A 26249-nucleotide genomic window follows, 5' to 3' on the forward strand; every position below is an offset into this window, starting at 1 on the left:
TGAAATGACCAGTTGGAAGCTTAGTGGTGGAGACGTTGACGTCATGTGACCGTGGTGTAGTTGGTTTATAGCCTAACATTAGCTTCTTACTTCAAACATCAGAACAGTGGTGTTCATCTGTGAAGATGATCTGATCAACTAAACCTGAAGGATCAGAAACTTTAGCTGCTCACTGTTTATTTTCTATGAAATAATCCAAAACCAGGCTGATGCTAACTTCAGGGCTAACTTTGTGTGTATATGTGAGATCTCTGGTCTCTGGTTCTGATGCATCAGTTTTCATCCTCTGTCGTGAGTCTGAGCAGTGAAACAGTAAATTTGTCAAATTCACCAAAAGAGAAAAATTTTATTTTTTCGAACAAAACAAGAACAATGAGAAAAACCTAGTTTGGAGCTGAATCTGAAGCTGTTCCTGTCTGAGTCCAGGTGAGTCCTATCAGGCAGTAGTCAGTCTACTCTCCAGAGCCTCAAACACAGAGCGAGGATCCTGATCAGCATCAATGTGGACCGCATCTGGATACACAGACTGAACACACACACAGACACACACCATCAGTGTACAGTGTGTGTGTGTGTATGTTCAGGTGTGTTGGTGATGTACCTGTAGAACAGCAGTGTGTGTCCTGTACTGGTTCAGACTGTGGGTCACAGAGTGTGTGCTGTCTGCTGGTCTGGTCTTCAGTCTGTTCTGGACCTGGGAGCTCGGAGCCGGTCGAGTCACAGCATGAAACCTGCATCAGGTAAAACACAGTCAGACGGAGACACGGACGGACACGGATGGACGGACAGTCTGAGCTTCCTGTTTGAACTGGTGTTAAACTGGTTAAACTGGTTGAACTGGCCTCTCTCCGCTGACCGGGTCAGTTGCTCTCAGGGTGATTCTCTCCAGACAAACGTCGTCCGTCAGCTCCAGGAAGAAAACTCTGAGAGGTCAGAGGTCAGAGGTCAGAGCATCACATCATAACTCACTGTGTAACTGTTTGAGTACAGTCTGCAGTACCTGTTGGGCTGGTGCTGGGACTCCTGCAGGCTCCGGGCCTGCTGCAGGTCTTGGGGGAACCCGTGCAGGATCCAGCCTCTGCAGCTGCAGTCCACTCGGCTCAGACGCTGCTCCAGAACCTGCAGCACCAGGCTGTCTGGAACTGTTCATCAGTAATCAATAATCAGTGATCAATAATCAGCTGCTTCTGTTCACTCAGTATGTATGTTTGAGTAGATTCAGAAAACGACGGTCGTCGGCTCAAAGGAGTAAAAACATGACGATTAAACAGAAAGAAAATAAAATATTAAACTTGATTTAAATGAGAGAGAGAGAGAGAGAGAGAGAGAGAGAGAGACAGAGAGAGAGAGAGACAGAGAGAGGGAGAGAGACAGAGAGAGAGAGAGAGACAGAGAGACAGAGAGAGAGAGAGAGAGGGAGAGAGAGAGAGAGAGAGGGAGAGAGAGAGACAGAGAGACAGAGAGACAGAGAGACAGAGACAGAGAGAGAGAGAGAGAGAGACAGAGAGAGAGAGAGAGAGAGAGAGACAGAGAGACAGAGAGACAGAGAGAGAGACAGAGAGAGAGAGACAGAGAGAGAGAGAGAGAGAGACAGAGAGACAGACAGAGAGACAGAGAGAGAGAGACAGAGAGAGAGAGAGAGACAGAGACAGAGAGACAGAGAGAGAGAGAGAGACAGAGAGAGAGAGAGACAGAGACAGAGAGAGAGACAGAGAGAGAGAGACAGAGAGAGAGAGAGACAGAGACAGAGAGACAGAGAGAGAGACAGAGGGATGAACACATGATGACTGTCAGCTGCTGATTATTAAACACAGATGCTGTGATCACACCTGAGAGCTCTCATCTTCACACACAGTGAGTGTGTGTGAGTTAAAACCCCAGGGGCTGCTGGGATACAGACACACATCAAACAGTCCTATTTCCACTTAGAAAAACATGTCTTCTGTGTGTGTGTGTGTGTGTGTGCGTGTGTGTGTGTGTGTGTGGTTACCTGGTCGTCCATCATCCAGGTACGGCTGGATCTCCTCTCCCAGACTTGAACCATCAGCAGCTACAGACCTGAGCAGCCGACCACAGCACACTGACACACACACACACACACACACACACACACACACACACACACACACACACACACACACAGGAAGTGTTTGTGTTGTTCGTCACTGAACTATGAATGTTAAACTCTCTGGACATTTTCTTGTCTTTTGAATTTTATTTTCATAACTTTGACTGTGTTGATGCATAAAGGCAGTACATTTGACCAGGCTGTGTATTTTGAGGTGAAGTGTATAGATCAATCTGTGTCTCACTGATTCCCATTCAAAAGGCAGTTTACCATTGCAATTTGATTTTCCACTAGGTGAAGACATTTTCTCATGTACAGTAAATCTATATCTAAATATCTTTTTTATACATTATTTATACATTCTTTTTTACACTGTCATATCCATTAAAAATCAACTCTCAGTATATTGAAAATATTTCCCTATAAAGATTTAGATTTATCACAGAAACTGGCATTTAGGGGGGAAATGAAAGAATATTTGTTATGTGTGGTGAGGACTGAAGTTAATATGGCATTCATAAAGAAACTGGAAAAAATAGATTGATACATCATATCTTATGGCAATCTTTAAAAGAACATTTGTTTGTGTCCAAGGGACACAGGTGGAGCACGAAATGAAAGGACCCACAACAGATAAACCATATTTCATAGTCACCAAATGTAACTGCCAACCCACAGCTTCTGATCTAATCAGATCAAATACTTTGTTCAGTGGTGAGTCGCCACTACAAACTGTAAACAGGTCACTGAACAGCGTGTGTGTACCGTCCACCATCTTGTATTTCTCTGACAGCAGTCTGGCCTGGTGACTCTTCCCCGACCCTGGTGGACCCAGCAGGAGGATTCTGGGAGTCCTGGAGCGACGGCGAGTCCGGACGAAGGCCAGCACTGAGACAGAGACGGTACAGAGGTTAGAAACAGTCACTGAGGCAGCAGGAGGCTGATCCAAGGTCAGATCCAGCTCAGGAATAAATGTAGGTCTCCAAATATCTGAGGATAGAGAAAACTACAGAGGACCTGAAACGAAACCAGGAAAAGTGCAGGAGCTGTTGGGTCTCTGTGTTTACATGTAATAATATAAAGATTACAGTCTACAAACTGACCTGAGATCAGGTGTGAGCTCAGTGTTCACCTGGATTCAACTGGCTGGAAAACGTGCAGTAAGACCAGAGTTGGTTGTTTACAGTGTCTGTACCTTGTTGGTAAACGTCAGCGTGCGGTTGGTCGCTGTTGACGACCTTCAGGACGTGTTGATAGGCTGATGTCAGACCTGTGACCTCACAACGGTAACGCTGCAGCTCGGCCAATCGCTGCTCCTCTGACGGGCCACGCCCCTTCTCCAGACGCTCAGCAATGATGTCGTCGTCCGGCCAGATGAAGGTCTGATGGTACACGTCTGCAGACAGGAAGTGATGTCATGAGTCATCACAGTGTGGTGTTGAGGCTGCAGGTTCATCACCCACCATCTCTGTGTGGAGTCCCACAGTGATGATGTGTTTCTGTAGTCCAACCTGAAGTTAGCATCAGCCTGGTTCCTCCACAAAAAGCCAATGGGATTTTTTCATTTTCATTTTTCATTTCATTTTGGATTATTCCAGAAAATAAACTGTGACCAACTAAAGTTTTTTCGGATTTCATGTTAACGTCCCCGACAACCTCTGTAGTCTCATTTAGACAACAGGAAGTGCTAACATGCTAACATGCTAACTTACTTCCTGGTTACAGGATTGCACTCTCTATGGTCGCTAACAATATAACTATAATTATATAATATATCCCATCATACATTGTGTTCACACTGTGAGTCAGAGTTTATCTGTACAGAACTTGTCAACATGTTTTTTACATGAAACCTGAAAAGCACTGAGACAAAGAAACAGAAACAGAAAGTGAAATTACATGAAAGTTAAAATACTGAGCAGGAAATTCATCATCAGCCTCAGACGTGATTTCACAGAGTGCAGCAGCAAACTGAAAATGTTTATTGTGGATGGTCGAGCAGCTGCTGATGAACTGTGAGCAGGGAGTGAACGAGTGATTTCAGACGCAGTTTATCAACATGAAGCCTGTTTGGTAACAACAGGCTGGGTTTATTTCAGCAGACACTTCACTGCTCCTCTGTCGTCTGCTGAGCGTTAAAACCTGAGGTTAACCTGACAGTCTGAGAAGATGAAGCTCAACAGAACAACAACATGATGTGTTGCTGAGTTTAACTGCAGCTCTGCCTCATTTTTAACAAACATGAATAAATATTTCCACAGAGATGAGGCGGTGTGTTCAGCTCCTCAGATTCTGTGTTTCTGTTGTGACTGTAAACAGACCTCAGAGGTCTGGACCTGGTGTTGACCATCAGTGTTTGGACTCACGTTCTGTCAGCGGGTCGACCAGTTTCCCCTGACTCCGCTCCAACAGCACGTCATCAGGAGCCTCCAACATCACTGACACACACACACACACACACAGTGTTTGTCAGTAAAGAGCTGATGTCAGCGAGCTGGGAGCTGATCGGATCGGTGCGTTCTCACCAACGTGTTCGGGGACGACTCCGACCTGCTGCAGACTCAGAGCCTGCAGACGAGTCTGAGGGATTCCCTCCAACACCCAGCCCTGTAACACACACACACACACACACACACACACACACACAGAGGAAATGAAAACTTGTGGTGATGTTAACACTCTGCATTAGTAATAATCAGGAACATGTTCTCTATGTTAAAGTACTCAGAGGAAAATGGCTCCTGTGACAGACATGTTGTTTTGTTAGAGAAAGTGAATGTGATTTTATTATTATTTTCATTATGAATTAATCTGCTGATTATTTTCTTGATTAATTGATACAGTCCAAACAAAATACAGTAAAATTAAACTAAAATAATTAAAAGGAAAAGAAACAAATCCTCTCATTTCAAACGTGAAATGATGAATGATTACCAAAAGAGCTGCCAATTAATGTTCTAATTAATCAATTAACTGATTTTTTCAGCTCTTCTGAAAGAATCTTAATTTAAAAGTAACTAGTAACTAAAACTGTTAAATATGTTTCAGTAAAAGTATAAAGAAATGGAAATACAAGTACATCAAAACTGTACTTAAGCGTAGTGCTTGAGTAAATGTACTTAGTTACTTTCCACCACTGCGATGTGTCTGAAAACAGAGTAAAACTGATGATTTGTTGATTTTTTAATTTTAAATCAGATCTTTGTTTGTCACTTGAGTCCAAACACGAGACGAGTTTGATTCATTTTCACTGTAAATGTTAATAATAAAAGGCTGAAGGACCTGTAATGATTCACTCCACAGTTTTTACAGCTGCTGATTAAACTGAGCCTCATTAGAAACTGATGACAGCAGGTGTGTACTCTGCTCACTGACACTCACATGAAATCTAAATAAAACTGTGTTTAATGCAGCATTCTGCAGAGAGCGGCACCGCTTTAAAACTCTATTCTGAAGCATGATTGCCTCAGTGCTGCCTGACACGCTGAATAAAGATGATAGGATGACAGGCTATGTGTGTGTGTGTTGGATGTGATGTGTTCACTGACAGTTTCCTCTGAAATGTAATGTAGAATTATAAAGTAACATAAAAAGGAAATATATATATAATAATCTGAACTTTTAGTGAATGCATCGCTGACATAGAATCAGCTTTAAAGGTGCTATATGGTTTTTCTAGCTAATGTTAGCCAGAGGTGGAAAACAACTGCTTCTATTTCTAATACTTCTTCCCTCTACTGAAGTTAGCATGCTAACCAGCTAGCTCTGTCCCAGTCTCCATGGCGTCCAGTCTGTCCCAGTCAAGTAGCTCTGCACAGAGGACGTATTCTAACCTCAGTTCAGCCCCACACTCACCAAATCCAAAACGTATGTTTCATTTGAAATTTAATTTCAACTACAGATCAACATGATGATTCATGTGGAGTCTCTTTCTTTTAGCTCTGTTTTTGGTCTCCACCATCTCTTTAGCTGCTAATGCTGTGTTCTAGTTCCTCTCTGAAGAGGAGAAGTCTGAATTTCTGAGTTCTCAGTCAGAAGTTTGAACCTGAACGCCTCCTTAACTCAGAGCAACTCCACCAACCCCGACATCAGAATCCAAGATGGCTGCTCCTCATCAGCAGCAGTGAACTCTCTGCTAATGTTCCTGTTTATAGCAGCTCAGTCTCATTAGTTTCACATGAAGTCAGTCAGACACAGAGAACTGTTCAGGTTTTATCTGTGGACATGTTGCTACGCTGTTTGTAGAGCGATGTTAGCAACTGTTGCTAACAACAGCTAGTCTGAGATACGACTGAATCAGCTTCATGGTTTAATGTTGGAGGTTTGAAATGTGAACGTCTTTTTAACAACGATCTGAAGAGTTTTTATTCTAATGTTAACAGCTCAGCTGTTCTTCAGGAGCAGATCTGAAGGAATCATAATCCACAATGTTCACCAGCTGTTCTCTGAGTCTGTTACATAACCACAGCTTTAAGCTCAGCTCTGAGGTAAATAGTTTTCTACACGTTACCTGCGACAAACAGTTTACGACCTCAGACTGAAACTGAAAGTTTGTTGGTGACAGAGAGACAGACAGGCAGTCAGACAGACAGACAGAGAGAGAGAGAGAGAGACAGTCACACAGAGTCAGACACACACACAGACAGACAGACAGACAGGATGCAGTAATCAGTGTGACAGGAGGAGGCGGGGTCCTGATGGGAGCTGTCAATCATCCCCGTCTCCTCCATTCACACTGACGTGCTGAAGATAAAGACATCACTCACACACAGTCCCCGGTGTGCGAGTGATGAGTTTAGCCTGCGGCCAAAAACAGCCATTAGCAGATCAAAGTAGCTGCTAAAAACACACACACACACACACACACACACACACACACACACACACACACACTGAGCTACACACTAAACACTGATGCTAAATGCTAAATGCTGAAGCTAAACGCTGGAAGCTGAAAGAAGCAGCTGTTTGTAGAGTTTAGAGGAAAAAGACTAAAGCTGAACGCTGCTTTACTGCTGATCACTGACAGATTGCTGCCCTCACATTCAACACACACACACACACTGAACACACACACTTGAACACAGTGAACAAAGACGCTGAATGATGCCAAACAGTCGGTAACAGAGTTAGAAGTGTCAGACAGAGAGATGACAGACATGTTTTCTTGTTGGAACCAACTAAACTTCCAGTAAAATGCTCACAGGAGTTAAATGGAAATAAATGTCAGATCACATGGTGAAGTTGTAGATTTCATGGCTGCAGAACAAAGGAGGCAGCGGAGCAGTAAAGAGCTGAAAACTCTGCTCCAACAGCTGCTGATCTTGATTCTCTCAGCACTTCAGTTTAGTTGGAGCTGTCTGAGTGAACACACAGACCTGCTGAGATACTGGACTTTGAACGCTGCTACCAAGCAGAGTAGAACCACAACATGATGGGAGACTGTATCTGGAGGCTGATACACATATACACATACAACATACAGAACCTGAAGGCCCATGTCAGTTACCACAGAACCACCTCTGTGACTCTAACTACCTAAAGGGGCTGTAGAACCTCCTCAGCGTCCACATGAGCTCCGTAAAGGTCTAGAAAAACCTCCTTAAGAAGTCTTCTAAAGGGCTCCTGGAACCATCCAAATCATCCTCAGGACCTCACTAGAACATGCTAAAGGAACACTAGATCCCCATGAAGGACCTCCTTACTCACTATGCAACTCCATTAAGGGGCTGTAGAACCACCTAAATGACCCTTAGAACCTCCTCGATGTCCACAACAGTTTCCAAAAGGTCTTCAAACACCTCCACAACAACCTTTAAAATTTCCTAAAGGACTCCTAGAAGCACCTAAATCATCCTCAGAACCTCCTCAGTGTCTATGCGTACCACCTCTGATCCCTCTAATCCCACTAGAACCACATTCAGGACCTGTAAACCCATGTCAGTTACCACAGAACCACATCAGTGACAATAAGAGCTCCCTAAAGGTCTACCAAAACCTCAAGAACATTTACAATCTCCTAAAAGTCTCTTAAAACTGCCTCAGAGACCACTAGAACATGCTAAATGAATATTAGTTCCCAATGTAGAACCCCTAGAACCTCATCAGTGACCTCCTGAGCCACTTGATGGACAGAACCCACTAACAAACCTGTAGAACCTACAGGAACCATTAAAAGCACCTACAGACTCACTCTGTTAGATCCTCTAAACATTATTCAGATGGATGAAACCCATTTCCATATTCTCCAGGAGAGCAGAGCAGTCAGTGTGAAGACATCAGAGCAGAGGTCAGGTGTTCAGTCAGACAGGTACGTGCAGGTGTGAGGCTCTGTTTGTGTTTGTGTTGCTGTTGTTGTGAGTGTTGGTGACAGCAGCTTCTCCTGCTTTAATTCTCTTAAACTGATCAGAGAGCAGCGCTCGGCGTCCTGATCGTCACTGACAGGAAACAGGATGTGATGCTAATGAGGAGCAGCAGAGAGGACGAGCCCAAGTGAAAACAACACGCGTGATGTGACAGCAGCGCGTCCCTTTGATCAGCTGATCTCTGGGGAAACACGCCGACACGCTGCTCGGCCTGCTGGGAATCATAGTACGACACAGCGGCAACCAGAGCGCTAATTATTATCATCACAGCAGCACATCAGAGAGAGAGGGAGGGAGGAGGAGAAACAGAGGGAGGGAGGGAGAGAGATCCAAGGATCATCATCACCGTCCCTGAACACAAGGTCCTCTCAGTCCAGACTGATCTGGTCTGTGGTTCCCTGACGGAGGAACCAACTCCTCCTCTCCTCACCTCTAACACCCTGACAGGTGAAGTGAACTCACCCTATTGAAGCAGTCGACCTCAGTCAGTCTCTGTTGAGTCAGTTTGAGCAGCAGCTCGGCAGGAAGCTCCTGAACACACAAACACAAAGTGAAACGGTCATGTGACCCCCCCCGTCTGTCACACACAGACAGAGGAGTCTTCATCTGACCAGGTAATCACACCTGAGTACAGAGAGGACACACAACAACACACAGCATCACAACAGTCACACACACCGCGATTAAAAACTCATCAACACTCATTGTGTGTGTGTGTGTACCTGCTGTGTGAGTGTGTACTGGCGTGCCTGTACACTCAGCTCTGATTGGTCCTGCAGTAAACTGTCTGCGGTCACATGAACAGCTCTCAGCTCAGCGCTCAGCTTCGTGGCCTGAAGGACGACAACATGACGACAACAACCACCACAGGAGGACTGACAACACATACACACAACCTAACACAACAGTTCAGTCTGGCTCCCTCCCTCAGTGACTGTTGGCGTCTGTACTTCTTCATGTGTTTTTTACATGTAAACTCACCACAGTGTGTTTCCCCACAGCTGGAGGACCGAGCAGGATGATCCTGGGAACTGAGAGAGAAACAGTTCAAACCATGAAGATGTTAAAGGCCCAGGATAAAATGTGATAATAACAGGAGCAGCAGACAGTGGGCTGTAGAGTCACAGCTCCACCTAGTGGCAGCAACAGGAGGAAACAAGGTTTCATCCATCACTCAAACTGATCTGAGATCAATCAACATTTAAACACCACAGAAGAAGGAGGGATGAGCACGGTGTTCGTCTTACTGTCCACACTGCTCCTCTGCAGCAGATTGATTAGGTAGGAGAGTGGATCATCAGGCTGATCGATCACCAGACTGGACACCAAGCTCTGAAACACACACACACACCTGCTGAACAGCTGATACAGCACAGTTCCTGACTTGTTTCCATCCTGTCAGGTTTCTCCTGAAATGTCTTCTCACTGAGACCTGGTCACATCTTAAGGAACAATTCAATGATAACAAACTTTTAGCTCCGTGTTCTCATTTAATGAGGCAATGACAGCAGGTCACATGACTCTCAGCAGCTTCGTGACACCATCTTAGAAACGTTCAGTGTCTTTACCTGCACCAGGTGGAAGATGTTGTGTTTGTCGGCGTACACTGACATCTGGGGAGGAATCCTCAGAGGTTTCACCGTCTCATCCATCAGGACGAAGAGGAGGAGGATGAAGGCTGAAAGTCTGCCAGCAGATACACAGGAGAGATTTTCCTAAGAACCATGAACGTTTCACAGTTGGCAGCTCCAGCACAGACGATAGACTGTATACAAATACACACTGTATAGACAGTATATACACACCGTATATACAGTCTATGGCACAGACATAAATACAAATAACAGACTGATGTTGGCTTCAGTTGTAAAACCGTGTAAAGAGTCTGAACCTGATCTGCATCGTTAGTTTGGCACTAGAGCTCAGTTTCTGAGTTGAATAGTTAAATAATAATCTCTAGCCTCTAGAACAGATGGAAACCAGCAGCTCTGTGATTCTCTGGATTAATCGATGAGTCCTCTTCACTATCAGAACCGGAAACAGCCTGAGTTAACACCTGACTTCAGCTCAGTTTGTTGGTTTTCCGTTGATCTGTCAAAGGGCGGGAACAGCGCTCATCTTCAGCAGTCTCACCCGCAGGTAAAGCTCCGGCGGGAAACTCGTGTTTAGTTTAAAACAAATAGAGATAGAAACAAATAGAAAACTTACCTGCCGTTTCAGGAACCGGTTGCTAAGACACGTCTGCTTGTTGTTAGGGAAGAACGTCATCAGAGCGCGTCAGGGGCGGGAGTGCGGGCGTAGCCTAGCAACGCGAGAAGAAACCGGCGATACCAGCCATTTAAAAATTAATCGGTAACAAATAGGCAATCACAGAAAACAGTCCAACATTGACATAAACACTTGATTAAAGAGTAGTAGATCAGGTAAACACTAAATAAATTCAAATACCAACAACAGAAATCATCAGCATTTGCACTTTCTTAAGGATTTTAAATGTTTTCCAACGTCACAAAAAACACAAGTCACAGAACTTGTACACAACTGTCCCATGTCAGAGATTCACTGTATCACTCAGGTAATGTGACACCTGTGGAAAAGGTTTTTTTAGTGTAAACACCTGTTGATTAAACATCTGAGGACACACAGGTGAGACAACAAATTCAAACAAGTATTGACACACCTGCAACACCTGTGGGAAAAAGATTCAATTTAGTGTCAGGCTTTAAAAGACACAACTGAACATGAGGGAGGTGTTTTAGACAATTCACATGAGAAGAGCCAACACTGTTACATCTGAGAGAAAACATACTTGGATGTGTCTCAGTTAAATGAACTGATGAAGCTGTCAGGTCACTAATTGACCTGTTCTCCAGAGACTGAGCAACTCTAGAAGAACATACAGGAGGAAGAGGCATCACACAACACTGATGCTGAGAACAAGGAGGACATGAACAAGAAGGTAATTTACTGCTCTCTTGTGGCAGCTGGAAGCTATTGTCTTTGGAAGCCAGGTTGACTATCAGCTGTTATATCTATCATTTCTGTCATTTTCATGGGTTTGACCAACACTAACTTAATATCTGACACACCTCTGCAGCTGCTGACTGCTGGTTTCTTTTTTCTGCTTTTCAAGCTACAAGAAAAGAAAAACAAGGCACATTCTGATCAACTCAAATCATGTTTATTCACACAGCACGTTTAATATAACCACAGTGCTGTACAAACTCTATTTAGAGGCACGGCAGTGATTAAAATGACATCAGAGGTAAAAGGTACAAATAACAACAATGAATTGCAAAGATAAAAAAAAAAACAAGGCAACATCAAAATATGTGCATACATGAAAGAAAACAGAATAAAACTTCAAGACAAAACAATCAAGAAGATTGATTTATAAAAATAAAAGAAATATAGACCACAAACATGTACAGCCTGAGTTTTGTCTTTAAAGTGTCAGTGAAAGTACTGTTTGACTTGAAGAGTGGAAGAGTTATTCGAAAGCCGTGGAGCTGCCACTGCAAAGACATAATCTCCCTGACCCACAAAGCTCAGTCATGGAAAAACCACTGTTCTGACGATCTAAGAGGCCTAGAGCTGGAGTAGGTTCTGAGATGTACAACCCATGTATGGCCTCAAAAACAAAATAGCATTGAATTCAGTTTTTGATGGTAGCCAGTGCAGGGAAGTTCTCACCAGTGTAATGCTGTCTTTGTTTGCTGGTACCAGGAGTCAGCAGCCACCTGAATGAGCTGCAGACCAGATAAAGAGGACTAGAGATACCCAGGTACAGTGAGCTGCAGTAATTAAGGAGATGAATGTGATGTAACAGTCTAAATATTGTTAAGAGAGAGGATGGACTTCAGTTTAGCTGAACACAGCAACCTGTCACCACAGAGCTGATCTAGTTATCAAAGTTCAGTCTGAATATGGGTATGAATGTTCGATGGCTCTAAGTGACTGATTTTACTCCAAGAACAATCACCTCTGTCTCACTGTCAGACAACTGAGGACAGTTATTTTCCATCCGAGGAGGTAATTAAGGATGGATGTGACAGAGCTGGATTCAATAGAAGGTATATTTGTGTCTGTGTAGCAGTGAATGGAGGATAGAGTCTAAAGGGAGAACATACAAATCAGATAAAATGGAGCCCTGAGAAACTCCACAAGTGGTTGAGGCAGAAGAGAGAGACCATCTGAGGGTAGAGCCCTGGATGGATCACATCCATAGAATGTGGAGCATTGAATTGTGGGTCTGTTAGCAGACAGTTGTACACATGTTGAACGCTGCCTTTTTATTTCCATTGTGGAATTTATGAGGGCTCTGTATAGTGAATAAATTTACACACACAAATAAAATGGTGGACTGTAAATGCAGTGCACTTTATAGTGAATGGAAGTTCTGTTGGGTCACAGTGTGAGGCCTTTTTTCCAAACTTGAGTGAATCACTTTAAGGATCAGTGTCCACTTATTAAAAACACAAACGTTAATAACACAACTTCTCATTTAAAGATTAGTAATGAATGTAAACAGAGTTTTCTCCACTCCACAGTGTCTGGTCTTTGGTTCATCTTAATCTGAGCACTCTGGAGATGCATGGATCCACCCTACAGAGAGCATCAATCAGAACTGAACTGGCCTCAGTTCCTTTTCTTCGCACTGTGTCGATCAAGTCTCGAGCTTTGTCTGCTCTGATTTTTGCCCTCACTGACTGCATTTCTTCATCATTTACCACACCACGCTCAAGAAGATTATCCAGAAGCTGGTCTAGAACAGATTCAGACACTCTGCTAATAAACTGTGCTCGAACCAAGAGTAGCCTGTCCTCTGATGGGAGGCTGTCCTCTGATGGGAGGCTGTCCTCTGATGGGAGGCTGTCCTCTGATGGGAGAGTCCTTTGTACTGTTTCTGCTCTCAGACCTGGAGGAAAACCAGATAAAAAACTTTTGTTTAATAACCAATAATCATTTTACACAGATATCTAAAGTCCAAAACAAATGAAATGTCCTACTTTTTTCTGCTGCAGCATTTTCTCTGGAAATTAGTGAGAAATATATATTTTATATTCTTTGGTTTGTCTCTTATTCCCTGCAGCCTAACATCAGCACTCTGACAGTCTGTCAGCTGCTGTCAAGACACCGCTTTTAGAAGTTTTTGAATCCCAGGTTTAAGTTTTCAACCATTTCTTACTAATTATATAAACACTGGCCCCGGAGCTCCATGGCCAATAAGATCTGTTAAAACTGGATACAAAGTAGACTGTAGAATGAAAGCAGACTGAAAGTGATCTGAGGTAGAACAAGGTTAAAAGCAGCATTGATCAATCAGTAACTATGACTCAGTTCTCCTCTGTTCTGTTCTGCGATCAGGTGGAGAGATGCTGCAGGCAGATTTTACCGGTCAGGTGAAGTTCTCTCTTCCAGACATCTGTATTTGTGTGGTCTCGGAGTGTTACAGTCACTTCTTCTGTGTTTACAGGCAGGAGGATCTCAAACATTGGATCATAATCTGGTTCAAACTCCAGATCAAACTCCGCTCTCTAGCAAAACAGTAATACCAGTGACAGTATTTTTACAGGATCCAAAATAAAACTAAGGTAACCAACTGCGGTTTTGTGAATTCTATCAGCATGTTACAAAACCGTATATTTGAATTACTCACCTCAGGCTGTACTTTATTAGTCTTCCCACAGTCAACAGTGTAACTTTGATTTTTGATGAGTCTGCAACGGGAAGGCGTCTTGATGTACACAGAATCGTGCTGTGTTGCCTTCACCTTAAGAGCAATCAGAACATTTTAGGTTTCAGTTTATTATCCTTTTGTTTGTGTCTGTAGCAGCTGTCAGACAAATACAACCAGAAAACAGACAAAGACACAACAATCAAGTTCTCCACAGCAATCACATCTTCAATATCTGTTTAACAGAGCTACACTAGAAGGTACAGAGGATCTCTCTCTCTTTCTCCGGTGCCAGGCTTCTAGGACCCTGTAATGTGATGTTGGTCTAATTCTTGTCTATCTTTGTTAAATCACCTGGGTTTTGTCCAGTTTCACCAATAAAATGAAAGCAAAGCTGTACCATTTCCTACATCTTTACCTCTTCCAGGGGGATATTGCTCGGCAGGAGAAACACATCAAGGATTTGCATTTTTGGGTTTGGTGGTCGGAGGAACAGCAAAACTCGGCCCCTGACAGGTTTCGTGTAGTTCCATAATCTCCATATCATCTCTGAAACCCAGACTAGACCAAAGGAAGAGAGATGAGGGACTCTGACGATCACATGAGTGTCTGTAATCTCCAGCGGGTCGAGGAAGCTCATTCCATCCTCAGTGACGTGGGCGACCAACAGCAGGCCTTCATGGATCAGAGCTATGAAAACACAGAGGCATTCAACATCTGCTTTACTGAACACAGCCTCATTACAATGGTACTGATCAATTCATTCTGTATCTAGGACACTCGTTCTGGTCACTGAAGAATTTAAAAGGTCAGGCAATATATCAAACACCACTGTCAGTGTTGGTGGATGGGAAGCCAGTGAGGGATTGTGCCCTTGCTGCTGCTTTTGGTCAATTGGGTCCAGAGTGGATAAATTGTTGTACCTGAGGGATCTGGCTTTTCAAAACTGGGGGGGGGGGGGGTTTCAATCTTTTGAACAGATTTGATCTCCATTGTTGAAGAGACTATATTTAAATATGCTAATTGCTTTGCTGTGCACTTGTAAGGTAGAAACTATTGCATTAAAATGTAATTTCATATTAAATAAAATTACTTTCGACACTGCACCACGGAGCACAGAGCTCTAGAGTGGTCATAGAGAGGAAAAAGATATATAGTGAGGCCATGTATTGTTGTATAGAGCCATTTGTTTGTGAGAGCCAGAGGATACCCTTATGAGCTCTGATGAACCTCATTGTGCTAGAGTTGAGGTATTAATGGGCACTATGAACCTATGTCACAGTGTGGGTGTTGGGACAGATATTTGTTATTTGTTGAGACTGTGGCTGTAATGAACTCTGCAGCCTACAGGGGTCACTACCAGGACTGTAGAGTTTCCATTGCTCTAACAAAGCACAATATGTCATTTACCATCCTTAGTTTCACAGTGTGGGAGGTGGAGCTCACAGACAGCAGCCTCAGGACACTGGATATTGAACAGAGGCCCTGCAGGTGTCTTGCCAGCTGATTGGAGGAGGCTCTCATCCCATTGGACGGTCCTGTAGAGAAGCTCCGCCTCCTTATCCACAACAAACACCAGTCCAGTTGAAGAACACTGGAACCCACCTGGACCAGGACACCTGAACCTGCAGGACACAGATGGCAGAATGACCACAACCAACCTGTGAAACCCTGAAGCTGTGCTGATCCCAGATCAGACTTCATGAGTCCTGAGAGACCAGAGGCCTGTACTACGAAGCGACATTACTGTCTTCTTGACTTAGTGACGTCAGGTGTAACTAACCTGTACTACTAAAGCTGATCAGGTTTTACCTGAGGACTGTTGCCATGGTAATTTACGCTGCATTTCTAAACTACTCTGAGCAGTTTATGTTTGTGGTTAACTCGGTGTTAGCAGTGTTATTTCTACCTAAGAACAACCATTCGATATTGGCACAACAACTGAAAGAGGCTGACTCTGCAGGACGGGGGTTGTCTAAAGACTGCCTGTTAACATGAAGTTCATACTGAACATAACAGCATTACATTCATACATATACAGCCTGAGTGTTCCAGGCAGAACATCATTAACAGGAACAGCTCATTCTCAGACATGTGACCCACGTGTTGACTGTAATCCAAGTATCTGAGAAATGTTCACATATGTTCTGTGTCCTTCCATCTCATATTACAGATGAAGAATCCAGAGAACATGTGACCAGTCTCCCTGTCTTTGTTGGTTTGGCATTGTGTCGTTAGAGTCTCTTTAAATTCCTCTAAACCCACAGAATTAACGTGCGCTCTTCATCTGAGAGATACGGTGCACGCCCCTTTAATGAACACGCACTAACTCTGATTAAGTTAACACTGACTCAACTGACCCACATCTGAACCACCGTCGTACCGTTTAACACAGATCGAGGCAGTCAGGGTTTGTCAACCCCGACTTTCACTGAGAACCTGAGTTAAACCAGGAGGGTAAACTCCCTTTGTAGTACATACCTCTGAGGACAAAGGAGACAAACAAATGTGTGCAAATAGTCCAAACCATCAAAAGACATCTCTCCTCCTGTCTTTCTCTATGTCTCTCATTGTGTCTTTAAGGGAAACATGGATTTAAGGGAAATAGGACTAATCCACAGAAAGATTTCAATTTTAACTTAAGAGCATGTCAGGAGACTGCTGTCTCTCAAAAGAGGATAGCTGTGGAGGAAAAATTAGTTACTTTCCCTAAAACAGCGTTAAGTAATTCTATTGTGTGATTACCTGTATGAGACTTGTGCAGATTCAGTTTGCAGTTCAGGTCTGAAGCTTGATGGAGGCTGGGATTCAGAAAGGAACATCAGTTATTTTACTAGAAATAACCAACTTGAGTTCAGTTAAGCAAACAAATGTTCTTACACAATCCTGACTTAACTGGAGCTCAGTGAGCAGATCTACTAAGAACATAGTGACTGGAAGAAATACTACTGCCATTTTTAAAAGAAGCTCACTACAGTTTCTAACACATGACAGCATCCATGTTGTCAGATCAAACTGCAGATAAAAATCCAATTGCTCATCTGAAAGTCAGATTGTTGATCATTCAGGCAATTGATCAGGCATCATGACCTCCAACTGACAGAAATTTGTCCAGATGAAGGAAGTGAAATGTCAGACTATTCAGAAACTCCTCATCTGACATACAATTAAAAAAATCTATGCAATAGACGGTTCAGTTTTTTGATCAAAAGAGGCACTTATGCATCTCCATTTCTCCACTTGTAGAAAGGGATGAAGATGTCCCAAGATGCAGATATTTGTTCAACTATTTGTCCATCTCTCTGAATATTTGTTTTCCATTCCATTGTGTGTGCTGAGCTCTAAAATCTGTCAAGATGCAATGTTTTTTCTCTCACCTTACTCAGCTTTGTGTCATTCTCAGAGACCTCTAGCTTCTTTGTGTCATCCTCAGAGACAGCCAGTGTCTTTGTGTCAACCTCAGTGACATTCAGATTCTTTTTATCTTCCTCAGAAACATCCAACTTCTTTGTGTTGTCCTCAGAGACATCCAGCTTATTTGTGTCATCTTCAGTGACATCCAAATTCTCTACGTCTTCCCCAGAAACATCCAGTTTCGTAGTATCATCCTCAGAGACATGCAGCTTCTTTGTGTTGTCCTCAGTCTCATCCAGTTCTGTGTCTGCTGTGTTTAGATCCAGTTTGATGTCAGAGCAACCTGATGGGGGAAGACACAGCAGACAACAGAAATCAGAGTTCACTGTTTGTCTCCTCATCAGATCTGAGTCAGAGACAAAGTCAGAGAATGTGAGTCCAACAGCAGCAGCTCAAAGCCTCCTGTCATCACTTTCCCCGCAGACTCTCCTGGTTTTCTATTGGCTGTGGATCAACCTGAGCAGATGTGTCCAGATACCTGCTTCTGAGTCAGCGTAGTCTCTAATGTGGATATGCTAACTGTCTGTAGCTGCCTTTATTCAGTGAAATTCAGCAGCTGCAGCCACCTGTTGTTTTTGTAAATAAGCTCTGATACACAGCAGCTGAACTGTAGAAAGTCACATCTAGAGAATGATCATGAGCTTTTCCTCCATGTCAGCAGTTCATTTGATTTATGTATCAGTGTCTTGTTCTCTAATCAGTTGCATTGACACAAGGATGCAGCTGGGCTTATTTAAAGCTTTTAGGTCACTGACCTGCATCAATGCTTTGGCTTAAAGTCAGTTTTTTTTTAAACAACACATACATTCCCTCCAACACAGAGGTCATTATTGGCACAATCATAACTTAAAGCAGTGTGTGGGATTTAGCGGCATCTAGTGGTGAGAATGTTAATTACCTGTCCCCTGAACTCTCCCTCATCTCCTGCAGGTTTGTTTATTATTAGTAGTATGCAGACAGCCCCTGTATAGAGCCACTGTTTAGTTCAGTTTGTCTGTTTATGGCTAATGTAGAAACATGGTGGACTCCATAGAAGAGATATAAACTGCTCATTCTAAGTGAACAAAAACACACTGATGATTAGTTTTAGGTGATCATACACTGATGAAAACATATATTTGTATATTATATTCCTTTCCTGACAATAGATCCCTGCAAATGTTACACACTGGACCTTTAAATGCACACCCAATCAAAACGACCTGTCAGCTCTTTTTCTTACCATTTGCCAATGATGGATTCTCTGAGCACAAATCTTCTTCTGTAGCACTTACTGAGAATATTTAGAAAATCCTTTGATTAAAATTAATGTATTATGTATATTTTTAAACAGTTTTATAGAAAAAAATAAACATCAGCTTCATTCTGACTAAATTTTGACTTTCTAACAATTTTGACTGTATGTGTTTTTCTAATCCTCTAATTGTGCTCCCTGCAGTCAACTGCCAATAAATTACAGTTTGATTCCAAAACAGTTGAATGTACAGCTGAATATACAACAGAGCATTTGAAGAGCAAGTCAACAGGCCACGGTCAACTGTGAAGAGAGAGAAAATCCGAAGGCAGCAGGATTTTCATTAACGAAGATTTTACAGGCAGTGTGAGACAGAAACAAATGGAGCTGAGATCGTCTTTGTCATTATCAACTCACTGTTCATAAACCATGTTCTTCATGAATACTTAGATTTGACCTCATGTTCATGATGTCACGATGGCTGCCTCAGTTGTTTATGTTCAAACTCTGTCTGACCCCTGTTCCCATCTACAGAGACTTCTCACCCGTTCAGGCCCATGAATTTCTGAGACACTTCCCAGATCTTCCTCCAGATCCAGGTGATCATGTGGTTGATACTGCTGTCAACTGACACATTAATATGCTTTTGTACATCAAATTCAGGACCTGTTCAGACTTTAAGAATCCAGATTCCCTCAAAGCACATGCCCTGTAGTTCTTTAACAAATGAGTGATGTTTTAGAAACCTCAGACCAAAATGAATGTTCATTTTACAGATTTTGACAAAAGCCTGATGAACAGGAAACACTATTTAAATACTCACAAGTTTTATTCCTGGGAGCTTTAATCACCCTGTTGCCGACCCTGAAAGAAAAAACACAACCACAACAGTTCCAAAGTAGAAAATAATCCAGTTTTATCTGAGTTAATAACAGTGATAATCCCAGATCAGTCTCCGTCAGCTGAATATTAATTGATTCCTGGACTAGGATAGGATTAAAGGGTCAGATCAAAATGAATCAACAAGCCTGTCAACCAATCATATGTCTAGAAAACTAAAGGTACAAAACTCATTGCTGTTTTGAAGTGGAAGCTGTATTGTTGGGGGCAATAACCCCTGGTGTGATCTCCCAAGGCAAGTTGGTCCCAGGGAAGGGATGAGTGTTTCACAGCACCCAATGAAAATGCAAAATCGGAACTGAGTTATCTTGCCTGCAGGATACTGTGGTCCCCTCCTGGGGCCAGACCTGGGAGGAAAGCTTGCTGGCAAGCGTCTGGTGGCTGGGCTTGAAACCATGGGGCCCAGTCAGGGTCAGCCCAAATGCATAACATGGAACTGCCACCTTGTGGACCTACCACCCACTGTGGATAGGCATTGGGGTCAGGTACTTTGTTGGCTAGGCAGCAGACAAAGGCAGGGATCCAGGCATGCTGATGCCTAGTAGTGCAGACTGGTTCTAGGGACAAGGATTGTCTCTTCTCTGGTGAGGAAGGAACCTGAGCTGGTGCAGGAGTTGGAGCTGAAAAAAATAGATATAGTTGGACTCATCTCTACAACTCCCTGACAAGAGCTAAACTCTCTCTCTCTTCTTTTTTGGAGTTATGTTCTAGTCGTGGATTGGCCATAACAAACACCATGTTTGGGCAAAATGGAGTTCATAAGTGTACTTAGGCCTGTCGTCAAAAGGTAGTTGGTACTTGTTGAGGTGGCAACTCAAGACCCAGCTGGTGACACCAGCCGTGTGGGAAGCTGTCAGGCTGAAGAAGGAAACCTTCTGGGCATGGTTGGCCAAGGGGTCTCCTGAAGCAGTGGACAGGTACCGGTAGGCAAGAATGGCTACAGCTTTAGCAGTTGTGGAAGCAAAAACTTGGGTTTGCAAAGAGATTTGCTCCTTCTGGGTTAAGGGTGAGTTTCTACCCCAAGTGACAGAGACCACAGCCAAAAGGCAAAGCTTTTGATTAGCAGTTGATCTACATTCCAATTCTCACCTCTGGTCATGAGCTTCGGGTAGTGATCGAAACAACAAGATTGCGGATACAAATGGCAGAAATTAGTTTCCTCTGTAGGGTGTCTAGTCTCAGCCTTAGAGACAGGCTGATCCTTCATGTTGAACAAGCCAGCTGAGGTGTTTTTTCGCATCTGGTAAGGAAGCCTTTTGGGTGCCTTCCTTTGGAGACTTCCCAAGCATGTCCAACTGAAAAGAGATCTCAGGGTTTGAATTAGTATTTCTCAGACAGTCTTGCCACGACTGTCGGACAACACAACATCCCAGTGCACTTCAGACCCGGCAAGACCCTTAGACAGAAACCGGTTCATCCCAAGGACAAAAAACCCCAAGGACAAAATCCCAAGCACAAGTTGAGTAATCTTGTGTATGCTGTGCAATACAGTGAGGAATATTCAGACCTGTACAGAGGTGAATCCAAACAATCACTCCACAAGTGCATGGCACAACACAGGAAAGCCAACTCATCAGGATGTACATCTAAAGGAGAAAGGACATTCCTTTGAGGACAATTATGTTCACATTTTAGAGAGGACAGATGTTTTGAGAGAGGAGTAAAAGAGGCCATCTATGTCCATCTGGAACGTCCATCTTTAAACAGTGGTGGTGGCTTACGACACCAACTATCAGTAACCTACAACACAGTCTTGAGATCCTTACCCAGGCGATTTAACCCCCATTCACACCTCAAGCCATGGCACCCTAACGACTCACATAATAACAGGGTGTGTTAACGACTCCCAGACCACCCCCGAGAGGTTAAATACCTGGGACTGCCCAACCAGTCTCTAGAACTGAGGAAGCCTTTCCGATGAGAGGTGAAATGTCGTCAAGAAACTTAAAAGGAGTCCAGTTGCCTTCAACTTCAGCACTTAAGACTACCATGACCTGGATAACTGAGAACCTACACAGACAGTGAGTTGATTGGTTGTTTCTTGAGTTTGATGTGACGCATTGAATTGATCCTGATTCAGAGCAGGTTAAGATTATCATGTTGATTATTACATATTGTACCAAACCACAAAGTGAGACAGTGTCAGACTGAAAAACCAGAGTTAAGCCCAAACTAAGCTGACTAACATTCATCTGGCTTCAGAAGACAGACTGATGGTGTTCCTGACGAACTCCTGATTATTGATTGATTAATTATCTGATTGGCTGACTGTTCTCTCTTTCTTCCTGTACAAACTTCTCTAACTCTGACATATGATTTTAACCAATGAACACAATAACTGAGAATGAAACACTGACATATTGTAGATACCTCTCTCAAGCTGTCTAATTAACTACAGTCGACTGTGTCTAACAGTTTACTAACATACAGGACAGAGGTGTTATAAAACATACTTCTCAAAAACACTCTTCAGATGTTGTTCTCTGTCCTGAGCCAAACTAATACTCACAGACGATGCTGTCAAAGACAGAAAGAGAAGGACTGAAGGCAGCAGATGGTTGTTGAAACCATTCAGCAAAAATGTGGCTGCATACTGACACTAAAACAACTGACTTTCTGTTCTGCGTCAAAGTTCATGTTAAACTAAAATATAACTAACAGTCCCAGGAGGGGCACTAATTCACCAAAAACTACCTACAATACTGATGAAAGCAGCATGGACTGACTCCAACTACTGACCTCAAAGTCTCCAGTGTCCAGTCCGGACTCTCCACAAGATCACACAGCTCCTTTACATCTGAGTCCTGCAGGTTGTTTCCACTCAGGTCCAGATCTCTCAGATGGGAGGGGTTGGACTTCAGAGCTGAGACCAGAGAAGAACAGCTGATCTCTGACAAACTGCAGCACCACAATCTGAATAAAGAATAAAAGATGTAGATCAAATCATTGATAATCAATCAGATCTGTCCTAATCAATGATGTTTAGTCTAAAATGAGTAGAGTGACTTTGTCCTTCTGTTATTGTGGATCATCATAATGTCAGCTTTCTACAGACATCATCCAAATGTCAGCTCAACATTCAGACACCTGTTCATGTCAACACTGATTCAGAACCTGCTGCTGACCTCAGTCAGTCTCTAACTACAGGATCAATATCACATCGGACACATTGGACTAAAAACTTCCTATAATACTTTGATTGATTCAAACTTTAAATATCCGGTCCTGATCCAGTAACAAAGGTCTTGGTCCTGGTCTCTGTCCTGCAGATCAGCTCAGGAAATCCAAAACTAAACACAGATTAAACTCAACACAAACTGTTTTAATCCCAAATTACAGATGATTTAATGGAATACTTTGGAAAATGCTCAGCAGAAATGTCACATACAGACAAGTGCATAATAATAGTAAGAAGAAAAAGAAGAAAAAGAAGAGGAGGAACTGGATGCTCTGTATGTTGCTGTGATAAAAACTGTCACTCGAAAACATTAGTCCTCTGACTGTGAGAAATACAAGTGTGTGAGTTGTGAAGGTTTGATTAAAGCGAACAGACATCATTGATGACAACTGACTGAAATGGATGAAAATTTAATAATTCTCGGTCTGACATCAGAACAACTGACAATAAATGAAGCTAAATGAGGTTCAGTTGTGGATTAAAGATATATGATCTTCAACAGTAACAGACAGTGAACTGACCCCAGAGTCTCCAGTCTACAGTCTGGACTCTGCAGAAAACCACACAGCTCCTTCACTCCTGAATCATATAGGTAGTTGTAACTCAGTGCCAGGTATCTCAAATGGGAGGGGTTGGACTTCAGAGCTGAGGCCAGAGAAGAACAGCTGATCTCTGACAAACTGCAGCGCCACAACCTGAATAAAGAATTAAAGATGTGAGTTTAGGAGACAAAGTTCCTGCTTGAATCCATTCAATGTTTCATCATCTGTTCAGAGCTGAAGGTTTAGAATGAACAAGTTTAGAAACTGGAAACTCCAAACACCTGAACCAACAGAATGCAGGTTAAAAACAGTCAGAGACAGAAAAAGAAAAACAGTTCTCATTAATATTAATGACAACATGCTGCTGCTTCAATAAAGACGTAGTGACTTCAGCTCTTAAACTCTGCAGCTCCACCACAGGCTCCATCTATACAAACTCAGGATGAGCAGACACATTTATCTGAGATTCAACTAAAGATCCTCAAGTTTTCAAAGAGAACAAACATATCAGACTGAACTTTGGAGAAATGTCAACACATTTATAGAAATATATATCAAATTAACTGGTTTATGGAACAACAGAGACAAAAAACCTGCTGAACTGAAACTTCAAATATTTAACCTGGGAAAACTTCTTTAAAGTGTTTAAACAAACAGAAACAGAACTCGTTATTCTGAATATTTCAATCAGTACAAACATTACAGAGCTTTGTAAAAGTGTTGGAACCATCAGTTATTGATTATACATTTGTTGTTGTCTGATTGATTCAAAGTGTTTTTGTTGTTATTTTAAAATATCATGAAGTTACTGGACTAAACCACAGAAGAAGAAAACAGACTTTACCATTAAGATCCTCAGTGTGGATCAGTATAATATGAGCCTGATGTCTGCAGGTTAGAGTCAACACAACCTTCAAATCATATTCATCTCAGCACAGAAATAAAATATGGAGTCTGACCCCAGAGTCTCCAGTCTACAGTCTGGACTCTGCAGAAAACCACACAGCTCCTTCACTCCTGAATCCTGTAGGTTGTTGTTTCCAAGATCCAGATCTCTCAGATGGGAGGGGTTGGACTTCAGAGCTGAGACCAGAGAAGAACAGCTGATCTCCGACAAACTGCAGTTCTTCAACCTGAATAAAGAATAAAAGATGTGAGTTTAGGAGACAAAGGTCCTGCTTGAATCCATTCAATGTTTCATCATCTGTTCAGAGCTGAAGGTTTAGAATGAACAAGTTTAGAAACTGGAAACTCCAAACACCTGAACCAACAGGATGCAGCTTAAAAACAGTTAGAGACACAAAGAGAAAAACAGCTCTCATTAATATTAATGACAACATGCTGCTGCTTCAATAAAGACGTAGTGACTTCAGCTCTTAAACTCTGCAGCTCCACCACAGGCTCCATCTATACAAACTCAGGCTGAGCAGACAGAAGACCTCCTGCTTCTTCTAGTAATGACAACAGTCTTTTCTCTTCACCAGCTGATGTTTTAAATCCTCACATAGAAATCACTAAAATATATGAACCAATGAAAAACTGAAACTTTAAAGATTTGAATTTAATATACACAAAAACAGTGAACTGACCCCAGAGTCTCCAGTCTACAGTTTGGACTCTCCAGTCCAGTGGACAGTATCTTCACTCCTGAATCCTGCAGCTCGTTGAGACTCAGGTCCAGTTCTCTCAGATGGGAGGGGTTGGACTTCAGAGCTGAGGCCACAACTTCACAGTGAGTCTCTGAGAGTCCACAGTTATTAAATCTGTGATTAGAGAAAAATATAAAATGTATCAGAATAAAATCAGATTTAAATTGTAAAAGTCCATTCTTGAATCCAAGTGAATGTTTGCACCAAATTTAGTTACTGAGATATCAGTAAGAGAATTGGAATAAAAAATAATCACTCTTAAATATGAGAAGTTTAATAAGCAATAAAGCTCATCTTCACTCTTGGTCTGGTGTGACCAGCAGTTTATGGAAGCTGATGTCAATGTCTGCAGACTCTACAGAGATAATTTTGGTAAATTACATTAATGAGTCACTTCACTTATTTGATGACTTTTCTCTACATGTGCAGCTGTTACATCATTCTGCAGCATTAACCATTGTTCTGAAGGCTGCACGACAGAGCAGGTGACTTAACCGGATCCAGCCACTAGGGGAGCTATTGCGCACAATCGGGCTGAGTGCCGCTGTTTTGTGAGAGAGGGACGAAGAGACTGACGATAGCGAGACGTGTGTATTGCCGGCAGCAGAAGTTGAGTCTGCTACTTTGTATCGTTTGAGCTGCCGTTTGTTATTCAGTGTGCGTCCAGAGAAACGTGAGTTGGATTGTTATTTGCTGGATCTAATTACATTGTTGTATATTTTATTTGTTCATTTGTTTACTGGTTTGGTTATATCTGGTGCTATAAATAATATTTCTAGCAGTGTTAGCTGTTAACTCTGATGGTTTAAACAGTCATTTAAGTTATATTTATGCCACTGTTCATTTCCATTGTTGTCAGTTAAATATTAGACATAATCATAGTATGTTATAGTCAAGTATAATAATAGCTGTTATTGTTTGTTTTATTTCAGAACCACACACACACATAACCACACACCTCTTTAATACATCTAGGTATGTTGTCAACACTGGATTAAAGTGCCAGAAAAGGATTGATTGTCTCCTTCATCATTTTTATCTAAGTCTTGGGGGAAGTTTGGATGCGTTCTGACCGACGCACACTTCGTGATCACAAATCAGAGAAGCCAGTTTACTAATTTTGAGCCTCCGCCACAACCATTATCCCCGAAGTGTTTGTTGTTCCCACAGTAGCTCTTAGTAGTAGATCTTTGGAAGATGATACAGATCTTATAAAAACTTT

At 42.5% G+C, this 26249-nt stretch overlaps 2 protein-coding genes across 10 annotated transcripts in view; both read right to left on the reverse strand.

The window, feature by feature from the left end:
• Positions 1–326: 326 nt before the first annotated feature.
• On the reverse strand, positions 327–10713 carry ak8 (adenylate kinase 8). Of its 2 annotated transcripts, none has more exons than XM_018693350.2 (15): positions 10642–10713; positions 10002–10119; positions 9681–9765; positions 9415–9464; positions 9156–9266; positions 8896–8964; positions 4594–4675; positions 4435–4506; positions 3264–3464; positions 2834–2956; positions 1991–2080; positions 1001–1142; positions 843–923; positions 602–731; positions 327–526 (listed from the first exon to the last, which is right to left on the reverse strand). In XM_018693350.2, the coding sequence occupies exons 2-15, from the start codon at positions 10083–10085 to the stop codon at positions 437–439; spliced, it is 1410 nt and encodes a 469-aa protein (XP_018548866.1). In that variant the 5' UTR covers positions 10086–10119; positions 10642–10713; the 3' UTR covers positions 327–436. The 2 variants fall into 2 exon arrangements, with proteins under 2 accessions (XP_018548866.1, XP_018548874.1); XM_018693358.2 differs by lacking the exon at positions 10642–10713 and adding an exon at positions 10490–10616.
• Positions 10714–11598: 885 nt separating this feature from the next.
• LOC108894779 (protein NLRC3) overlaps positions 11599–26249 on the reverse strand; it is a 45017-nt gene continuing 30366 nt past the window's right edge. For 4 of the 8 annotated variants that reach the window (XM_051069498.1, XM_051069499.1, XM_051069500.1 and 1 more), the window contains exons 5-17: positions 24968–25141; positions 24338–24511; positions 23358–23531; positions 22398–22571; positions 19582–19622; positions 18747–18797; positions 17488–17807; positions 16856–16911; positions 15521–15735; positions 14529–14800; positions 14093–14206; positions 13829–13970; positions 11599–13351 (exon numbers count right to left, since the gene is read on the reverse strand). In XM_051069498.1, the coding sequence (XP_050925455.1) occupies positions 12999–13351; positions 13829–13970; positions 14093–14206; positions 14529–14800; positions 15521–15735; positions 16856–16911; positions 17488–17807; positions 18747–18797; positions 19582–19622; positions 22398–22571; positions 23358–23531; positions 24338–24511; positions 24968–25141 (2260 nt within the window). In that variant the 3' untranslated portion in view covers positions 11599–12998. The remainder of the gene's footprint in view (positions 13352–13828; positions 13971–14092; positions 14207–14528; positions 14801–15520; positions 15736–16855; positions 16912–17487; positions 17808–18746; positions 18798–19581; positions 19623–22397; positions 22572–23357; positions 23532–24337; positions 24512–24967; positions 25142–26249) is intronic. The other 4 variants (XM_051069503.1, XM_051069501.1, XM_051069502.1 and 1 more) reach the window with 3 other exon arrangements.

This window comes from Lates calcarifer, unplaced genomic scaffold, assembly GCF_001640805.2.
Source record: "Lates calcarifer isolate ASB-BC8 unplaced genomic scaffold, TLL_Latcal_v3 scaffold_20_43, whole genome shotgun sequence".
Classification (NCBI taxonomy): Eukaryota; Metazoa; Chordata; class Actinopteri; family Centropomidae; genus Lates; species Lates calcarifer.

Excerpts from the sequence above, each read along its gene's own strand:
- ak8 (XM_018693350.2), bottom strand. The coding sequence starts at position 10,085 with ATGGATGAGACGGTGAAACCTCTGAGGATTCCTCCCCAGATGTCAGTG. Across the intron at positions 9,465-9,680 it reads GCAGAGGAGCAGTGTGGACA|TTCCCAGGATCATCCTGCTC; the intron begins GTAAGACGAACA and ends TTTCTCTCTCAG. Across the intron at positions 4,676-8,895 it reads AGGTCGACTGCTTCAATAGG|GGCTGGGTGTTGGAGGGAAT; the intron begins GTGAGTTCACTT and ends TGTGTGTTACAG.